The sequence below is a fragment of the Pygocentrus nattereri genome, chromosome 6, assembly GCF_015220715.1.
Source record: "Pygocentrus nattereri isolate fPygNat1 chromosome 6, fPygNat1.pri, whole genome shotgun sequence".
In the NCBI taxonomy this organism is placed as follows: domain Eukaryota; kingdom Metazoa; phylum Chordata; class Actinopteri; order Characiformes; family Serrasalmidae; genus Pygocentrus; species Pygocentrus nattereri.
The window spans coordinates 48479582-48489298 of record NC_051216.1 but is presented as its reverse complement, the minus strand read 5'-3'; the positions used below and the strand labels follow the sequence as shown (position 1 = coordinate 48489298).

At 41.5% G+C, this 9717-nt stretch overlaps 2 protein-coding genes across 4 annotated transcripts in view; one reads left to right on the top strand and one right to left on the bottom strand.

The window, feature by feature from the left end:
• The window catches only part of dct (dopachrome tautomerase), a 9818-nt gene extending 7952 nt beyond the window's left edge, over nt 1-1866 (top strand). The window contains exon 8 of the mRNA XM_037539495.1: nt 804-1866. Coding sequence (XP_037395392.1) covers nt 804-976 — 173 coding nt within the window. The 3' untranslated portion in view covers nt 977-1866. The remainder of the gene's footprint in view (nt 1-803) is intronic.
• Nucleotides 1867-3026: 1160 nt separating this feature from the next.
• The window catches only part of gpc6b (glypican 6b), an 80080-nt gene continuing 73389 nt past the window's right edge, over nt 3027-9717 (bottom strand). For all 3 annotated transcript variants that reach the window (XM_017719369.2, XM_017719370.2, XM_037539494.1), the window contains 3 exons: nt 8640-8773; nt 7379-7554; nt 3027-5583 (listed from right to left, as the gene is read on the bottom strand). In XM_017719369.2, the coding sequence (XP_017574858.1) occupies nt 5387-5583; nt 7379-7554; nt 8640-8773 (507 nt within the window). In that variant the 3' untranslated portion in view covers nt 3027-5386. The remainder of the gene's footprint in view (nt 5584-7378; nt 7555-8639; nt 8774-9717) is intronic.

Below are 9717 nucleotides of genomic sequence, written 5' to 3'. Positions count from 1 at the left end.
ATTCTTAACGGTTTAAATGAAATCGAACTATCAGAAGAGGGAGGTGGGGTTATTTAGAGAATTACTCCCAAATGCATCAACTAGCAGTGCAGCAGCATCTGAGTTTTCTGAAGATGTTTTAGTCCAGACTGATGCACAAGATGTAAGACTATGTTTCACTTTGATTCTACATGTTCCTCTGTGTCTCTCTGGCTTCCTCCATGTCCTGATTTGATTCACCATGTATGTCTATGCTCCTCTATGTTCCTTTGTGTCTCTCTAGGTTCCTCTATGTTTCACTTTAATTCAACCGGTTCTTCTTCTCTCCTCTACATTCCTCCGTGTCCTTCTGGCTCCTTCCATGTCCTAATTTGAATAACCACGTTCCTCTGAGTTCCTCCATGTTCTGCTTTGATTCAACATGTTCCTCTATTTTCCTCTGTGTTCCTCTATGTTCCTCTTTGATTCAACATGCTCCTCTATGTTCCTCTATGTCCCTCTGGGTTCCTCTGCCATCCTTTGTGGTCCTCTATGATTTCTTTAGGTTCCTCAATGTTCCTTTATGTGGCTCTGGGTTCCACTATGTTTTTCTATGTCCCTCTGGGTTCCTTTGTCAGCCTCTGTGGTCCTCCATATTTCTTTTGGTTCCTCAGTGTTCTTCTGCATCCTTTTGGGTTGTTTTGTGGTCTTCTATGTTCCTATATGTTCCTCTCTGTCCCTCTGGGTTCCTCTATGTTCTATGTCCCTCTAGGTTCCTCTGTAATCCCTTGTGGTCCTCTGTATAGGTCCATGTTCCTCAATGCTCCTCTCTGTTCCTCTCTCAGACACAGATCCAGGTTCCACCATGTTCATCCTGGGTGGTACGCTAGGTGGGATTTTCCTCGGCCTCCTGCTGCTGCTGCTGCTCCTGGTTCTGTACCTTCAGCAGAGACGCAGGAGGGAGTTCGAGCCACTCATTAAAGCCGAGTTCATCAGCACCAAGTACACAGAGGCGTAACGAAGCTGCAACGATATCAGAACCTGTGGTTCTGCAGATCAGAAGCAGAATAAAGTCAGTGAGATGTAGGAGTAGATTTAGGAGATTTGATTTCAGTGATTTATTACACGCTTCTGATTTGAACTGAATGCATAATATTAATTAGAGTTATAAGTGCAATAATGAGAACAACAAAAATAATAATGATAATAATAAACCAATGAAATATCAGGTTTTTATACAAGCATTTTTCCATGAATGATGTATAATTTATAATCCTGATAATGGAACATGATGAAGATTTGTTGGCTTAGATTGAAATACAGTGAGTCTGTTTTGTAGATGATGGACTTTCGAGAGTTATTGGATAGATAATAATTGTATTAGCTGATATTTACAGTTATTTTACTGTTTTATCCCTAAATTTGAGAACATTTTCTAAAAGCAGTTACAGTCTTACCTTGCAAAAAATTTCATTGACAAGAAAGAGTCCAAAAAAATCAAAGTATAAACACCCAGCGTTCGCCGGTCCGCTCTCAGGGAATCTGCTATTGGGACAGTTTACCAGTATCTGCTCAGCTTCTCAGCAGCTTTACGCTCCTCTTTATGGTTCCAGGAAGTATTTAAATGACCTCAGCTCAGTGGTTCAGTCCTGCGTCATACATTAAACAATAAGTGTGTAAATTACAGTTCAATACTATGAAGCTGAACTTAGTGTGAAGCTCAGTTCAGTTTAATATTCAAAATCTATATTCCGACTAAAGATAAGCCTTTCTGACAGGCCTCCTCACACACACTGCAAACTGGGAAACAAACCCATCATTTCTGAATTATTTATGTCGTCAATCAGTATTTTACCATAATCTCTGATGTAATTGCAGCATTTCTGTTAATAAACATATCAAAATGGCCTACCTGCTTTATTGTTGTTATTGTTAAGACAGAGCTTCCTGATCTCGGTCCTGCTGGGTCTCTACAGCTTTTGCTTTTTCTACTCGCCACACTGCGTCCTCTGGAGGGATGGAGCTCCATCCAGTACCTTTGAGTTGGAGTGATCCTGAACTGACCGTCCAACATCAGTACCTGACCTCACTATTGCTCTTATGACTGAATGCAATCAAATTCTTACATCTCTTCTTACATTGGAACAACAATGTTCCAAGAGGGCTTCCTAGAGGTCGTTACTGAGGCAAAGGAGGACAAACGTCTACATTTCAGAAAAAAAAACATAGTGTCTGGACACATTTGGACATGCAGCTCACCAACATTAATCAAAACTGAGTGAACATTTTGAAATCTGATTAATTCATAAACACAACATGAACTTTCAAAATGTCCAGTCCAATTAAGACAAAAGCTGATTTAAAATATGTTTCACAAATATGCATCTGAAAAATATAACCTGAATAACAGTTTTCCAGGTTCCACTGTGGCCTCTTACAGTACCAGAACACTTCATGGTTTGCCACAGATTTATTGGGTCTAAAACGTTTCAGGCACTGCAGAATCAGCTACAGTAACTACTGAATCAGTTCCACTGCATCAGCACTGAATCTACTGAGCACTGAGTCATGTTCAATTGGTTGTACTGAATCAGTTATTTTGAATCAGTCACATTGAAAAACTGTTGCTGAATCAGTCGCGCTCAATCAGAAATGCTGAATCACACACCGCTTCTCTTTCAGGGGGAGCGGTCATCGGGCAGAAGGCTGGATAAACCCTGGACACGGGTCCATCGCCAGTCCATTGCAGGGTTAGACAAACACACACACACACCTAGGGGCAATGTAGCATGTCCAATTGGACCGTGGGAGGGAACCCACACAGACACAGGGAGAACACGCAAACTCCACACAAAGGAGAAAGGACCCTGGTGGCCCGGCCGAGGAATTGAATCAAGGCCCTCCTTGCTGTGCACCGAGAGCGCTACCCATTGCACCACCGTGAATCAGTCATGTTGAATCAGTCATGTCCAATAAGTCATACTGAATCAGTGGTGTTGAATCAGTGGTGTTGAATCAGTTGTGCTGAATCATGTTGCGCAGTGACTCTGTGAAATGATTCCCACACGTACAATTTAGAATTTTTAATCTTTTGATTTGCAGACAAAATAATTTCAGCCCAGGTTCTGGACCTCCGTGTGATACATTTGAGACAGCAATCATGTTTCAGAGCTGGAATAAAAGATTCATTCCTCTCTTCAAAAACATATTTAACTATAATAAACAACAAAAAGCAAAACTTGAAAAAGAGTGTGCAGTAATGGATGTGCTAGCTTACTTTGTGCTATGATGTATAAAAGTGTTGTTGAGGCTTTGGACAGATCTTTATAAACTGAGTACAGTGTCTTAAAGGAAAGATAACAACTTCAAATATGCCTCACTAAAATCATGACAACAGGAGTGTGTAGCTTTCAGTTCCTGCTGAGTGGACGCGGTTTTAGGATGATTACAGGAGGGAAGATGCTACCAGTACACTTACCATCATGCTGCTAATGCAAGCTGATGCAAAGCTGAATTCACCGGCTTTTCAGTGAAAGGTACAGTAGCAGTCAGTCATGTGCTTTTACTCCTAAATACGGGACTCGTTCCAGCAAATATCAGCTGAGAGAAGAGAATAAGCACTAGTGCAACCCTGTCTTATCAGAGAGAATCAAAGTCCAAGTTCAGAAAACTATATGACTGATTACGATGGAGCACATCACACATTCAGACTGACTGGACAGAAGGAAGAGTGACCAGATCGTTCCACAGTTGATTGAAAGACAGCAGCAGTGGACTGTGATACAGTCACACTGCTGAGATACTATCAGTAGAATTAAGTGTTTTAAAAGGAAAACTCCCATAGAAGCCATTAAGCTTTTCTGCTGGTTCCTGATGGATTTGTAGCCTGCTTTGGGATCTAATGGTGTTTTACAGGAAACTGGTGGCCTCTATTGGAAACCACTAACCCAATTCCCATTAGAAAGCAAAACAATGAGGTTTCCTATGGCCCCTTTTCAGCAGGGTTTTTATGTCCATGACTAAAACTTCAAACACGTTCCAATGAAATCAACTTTGTCATATAAAAGCAGAATTACACTACCTGGCCAAAAGTATGTGGACACCTTTTCTAATTAGTGGTTTAGCCACACTCACTGTTAACAGGTATATAAAATCATGCAGTCCTGCAGTCTCCACACTGTCGGTACAGTGAAGTGCATGGCTTCTACAGAAAAGCTCAATGACTTTCATCATGGTACTATCAGTGAACAGCACCTTTACCACAAATTAGTTTGCCAAATATCCGCCTTGCTAGAAGTTCAGTAGGAAGAGCTGTTATTGTGAGGTGGAAACGTCTTGGAGCAACACCTGTTGTATTCTGGAGTGGTGCAAAGCACGCCACCACTTTGCTCTGGAGCAGTGGAACTACATTCTCTAGAGTGGCAGTCTAACAGACAAATCCCGGATCGGTGAATGCAGGGGAACGCTACTTGCCTGCATATGGAATGCTGACTGTAAAGTTTGGTGCAGGGGGAATAATGGACCGGGGCTTTTTTCATGAATTTGGCCAGGTAGTTGAAGTGAAGGACACCCATAAAGAAATATAGAGTGAGTTTGGTGTGGAAGAACCTGACTGCCCTGCACAGAACCCTGACCTCAACACATCCAACACCTTTGGGATGAAGTGGAATGCTGACTGAGAGCCAGATCTTATAGCCTGACATCAGTACCTCACCTCAGTAATGCTCTTGTGGACAAATAGAGTAGAATCCCTGCAGTGGTGTTCCAGCACGTAGTGTGAAGCCATTCGATAAGTGTTGAGCTGTTACTGCAGCAAATGGAGAGCAGGACTCCCTATTAATACCCTGGGGTTTGGAATGAGATCTTCGGTGAGCACATAGGGATGTGATATTCAGGTGTCCACATACTTTTGGCCATGTTGTGTGCACACATATATGGCTTTTAGTGCAATTGGTAAAAACAAAGTCTTCATAAAATGCAACAAATTAAGACAAATTTTGGTAATTACCGATTAAATCTTGTTTTTATCTCATGACATCACAGCGTTGTGGTTTATCCGCCCCCAAGCTTGAAACAGCGCTGAGTGATGTCAGAAACTTATCACAGACCCAGAACAGGGTTCGAGAAATTACCACAAGAAGAGCTAAAAAAAAAAAAAGAAATCTTATTTTATCGTACATCAGAGCTGCTTGAGTGGGATGTACTGAGGACAGACGGTGGTACAAAGTACAAACTGTCTGTGAATACATCTCACTAATGAAGTCCACCGCTCGTTAAAGTGGACAGTTTGGAAAGGTCAGCGCTGGGCTGAACCAGAGTGATCTTAGGGACGTAAAGAAAAGGTCCTCAGCATCACCAACGTCCTTCCAGGAGAGGGGATAGTTTCTGGATGTGGGCTGAAGAAGCCTGGGTCCACCCTCAGCGTGTCCTATCTGCAGTGGTGGATCAGTGTGAGGAAGGGCAGGATCAGAGAAAGTGCCGAGGCCTGGTGGAGCAGAGCGACGGACGAGTGCTCAGCACTTCGATCTGCTTCTAATACGGGACTTTCTGTGATGGAACCATCAGGTTCTGTAACGCAGGACTCCATGCAGCCACTACCGCTACCAGAACCGCTGCTCTCGTCACCTGAGAACACAGAGAGCCCATTGAGATGTACAGGAAAATAATGAAAATAACCAGCTCAACGCGATTGAGTAATGCGGGACTGATACTGGCGCTTAAACACAGTATTGTTACAGGCGATGGGGATAACGATGACCAATTTCTAATCGATAGAAATGGAACTTAACATATAGTCAGTGTGGTTTGACAAGCAGCAGCAAAAATGTTCATGGCAACATTTGTACCACCAGTATTTCATGGAAAAGCAGTGATGGAGGATGACAGGCCAGTTAGAATTCTTCCTAAAGTATTAACATTACCAGCACCTCATAAATAAGCCAGTTAACAACATACTCGCAGTGGAAAACGATAAAATTGAGCGGCTGAGTCAGGCCTGTTTCAGTAATCCCTCACCTCCTGCTGTACTGTCACTCAGTTTGAGTAAATGCGTGTTCAGACTGTTATCGAGGAAGTGAACATTAGAGAGACACATGGAAGGAGCTCCCAGATCTCTTGGGGTAATCATAGCCTTTAGCCCTGATTTAGCCTTTAGCATAGCAGCCTGTGTGTGTGTCCACTAACCTTGCCTGCTTATCATGTAGCTCACGTCCTGTTGCTGTCCAGAAAAATGCTAAAAAGCCCTGCTAATGACAACATGAACTTTAACCAAAGTTTTTCGTGTTTGTCCCCAGATGTTCTCGTTAGGAGATCACCTCTGTCCCATGAGACTCCAACCGAAATGGATTAGCTTTCTCTAATTAGTATTATAGGCGTGACCTATTTACTTTACTAAACTGCGGTTAAAACACATGAATCAATAAATGAATGAATTTCTCATCATCAGCCTGCGTCAGTATTCACAGGCCGCAAAAACAAACCCAAGTAAGCCGCTGAGTGAGGCTGAACTGCTTATTCTTCTTATTGGTAACTGTAGATATGAGCATGTTGTTTTGAAAAGTGGGGAAAAAGCACAGTGGCGTTAAGAGGTGTGGCCATGCAAAGCGTCTCTCGGGAGGTGCCACACTCCAGGTTTAAAAAGGTGCTGCTGCTGTTGTTATTGTTCTTGCTGATGTTGTTAGAGCAGTTATGTAGTTTAGAGTAGCTGTGACTAAGGATGGTGGGTTTACAGTGTTGTCCAGGTGTCCATGTCGCCCCATGTTTCCTCTCCCTGGGTTTTGTGCTGAGTTAATAAATAAAGATAAAAACTAGAAGAGCATTTGCCCACATGCACATCATCCATGTCTTCTTCTACACCAAGGCCACAGGGCAAAGCTTGACTGGCCACAGTTTGCTGTAGTTAGAGCTCAGTGCTGCTGGTGTATTTTGAGCAGTCGGTCTTTGTTTTTGTTGCTCTTTTTTTGAAAGCGTTGTAAGCTCTGTTTCCAGTGACTAAGCGCTAATTAACATTAGATAATGTTCCTCTGTCTGCTGTTCAGTTACGCAGCAGATGTAATGATATACAGTCATCATTAGAAAGTCTGAGTGCATCGTGATTGTTGTGAGAGACTGAATTGCCTCTAAATCACTCTGGAGTTCCACTTTACCATTTGGACACTAAGAGGAAAACGGCCAGCATACTTAGCCCTACGATAAAATGCAGATGGGGACCCATTTCAGTCAAATCTCGTGTCACAGCATGCCATGATTACCGCGCGATGCCGACTGTGAACTGGGATACACTTCAGCTCCCAAATCAACAGCTTGTTTCAGAGTTTTCTGAATTCATTATTTAAATCAGTTGTTGAATAACATAAACAGTACACATAAAAAATGTAGTTTTTTCCTCCATAAATGAATAATTGAAATAGAGATGCCTTACTTGAGTCCTGGAAGTAGATGTCATTGCCGTTGTAGGCGTTCTTCAGCTTGTTGGTCATGACTTTGAGAGCCATCACCTGCTGTCTAATGAGGGAATCTGGCCTGGTGATGTCCACTGAAACTTCTGGATTATTGACCTGCTGAGTGAGACCGTCCTTCAGAACCTCAGGGACGTACCTGAGGGGGAAAAACATCACAAAGAGCTCGTCTGAGCTACAGGAAGCTAATCAACTAATCACGTTCAGGGCATTCAGTTCCATAGTCCAGGTCTGCCTTGCACTGGTATCCGTACAGGACAGTTCATCTGTACAAGACAGTTGATCTCTATTGGACAATAGTGCAGGACCATTAATCTGTATAGGACAGTTAATCTGTACTGGACCATTAATCTGTATAGGACAGTTAATCTGTACTGGACCATTAATCTGTATAGGACAGTTAATCTGTACAGGGCCATTAATCTACAGGACCGATAATCTCTACAAGATAGTTGATCGTTATGAAACAGTTAATCTATGCAAGACAGTTAATCTGTACACAACAATTCATTTCTAAACGACAGTAAATATGTACAGGACAGTTAATCTGTGCAGGATTATTAATCTCTATCAGACAGTTTATCTGTACAGGACAGCTGATCTCTACAGAACAGGACAGTGTGTCATTGCTGAAGATGAGAAGAACTAAGCTCTGATGAATTCTAAACTTCAGGCCTGTTTATTTATTTATTTTCTCTTCTGCTTAAAAGAAAAAGGCAGTTTACCTTTGAAAAAAGTGTGAGAGCTACAGTTAATCATGTTGGGAGAAGTTGAAATCATCTGCTCACATTTTCAAAAGCTCATTTTTCAGATGTCTGAACAGATGGTCTTTGGCAGTATGGACTGTCAGAAGCATTTGGAGCAAAACTACATCTGTGCAGCAACGCCGGCTTTCATCGTTCTTTCATTCATTTTTAAACAAAAATCCTGAAACAACATCAGAGAACGTCGGCACTGATTTACACTGGACTGCCACGGCAACTGTGCAGCAACCGCCGGCGTTTTTAGTCTTCAGCGGGTTTGAATGGAGCAATAAAGGCAGAACACAGATAAAAGGAAAATCCACGGTGACAATGTGGAAGTTAACAGCGCAGGAACAAACACACGAACAGGCAGCAGGTGCCTTCAGATTAGTGAAATGCTCAGTGAGAAGAATGAAGGCAGATGGTTTTATTGCTGCAGTAGGAAGTGCTTGGGCCCCTGGGGTTGCCGTGGTGTGTTTACCTTCCCACTTCCTGTCCATTCCAGCAGGCTTCCTCTTCCGTCTCCACAGCTACGTGCTCCTCCTGACAGATTCCTTCTGGCAGCGAGGACCAAAAGTTTTTGGACAGCTTCAACTTCTCTTTAATGTCGATCACCTGCACGTTGGAGTGATGAAGTGGAATTAGGATGGACTGAATAAACAGGATCTACTTACATTTACTCAGTACTTAAATACTTAAATACAGCTTGGTCCTGATTTCTAGCTGAATAATGATAATATTAATTATAATCAAAAATAATTATTAATATTATAACAGCTCACTGTAATCATTCCTTGTAATGGTGGAATATTAACAGGTAATAATGACCTGAATTCACAAACTGTGGACACTAACATTGTAACTTCCCAGCCAATTATGGTACGATTTACAATTACAATGTTTTGTTCAATTATTACAGCATTTTGTTGTGTTTTGCTGTAAGTAAATATCCATAATAAACCGTTTATGGCCTGGAAATATTGTTTGTAAACACTTATTGAGGGCACAGAAGTGGTTATTAAAAACAGAATAAACAGTATAAAGTCCCACTTTAGTTATCATCTCGCGAATTCATTAACAGAGATCTCTTTTATCATTTGTGAATATTAATATGCTCCTCCTTTACCATCATATCGGCCATTTCTACTAAACAAATGATATGAACTGATAGGAAATGAATATGAATGATATAATCTGTTTGACTAACACTGTCAAACACTGATCTGATGCTTTTAAATAATCCATCTTTAAAATTCATTAGCACGCTTTCAAACACAGACCTTAAAATAGTGCCATGGTAATTATAATAGACCAAAGGAATACGGCAATTTCAAATAGAACTGGACGTAAAATTAGTTTGAAAAAAGATCAAGTTGACTGAAGTAGAATTTTAAAATTTACTGATATAACAAATTGATTTAAAACCTTTCCTTTGTTCTGTTTATTAGATGTTATATCAGTTCAGCTCCTGTGCAGCTCTGGGGGTTCAGCACTGTATGTCACACTTTTTCATGTTTAAAGGAAATAAATGTGGAAGTAGGAGTGCCGTACGGCTGAAT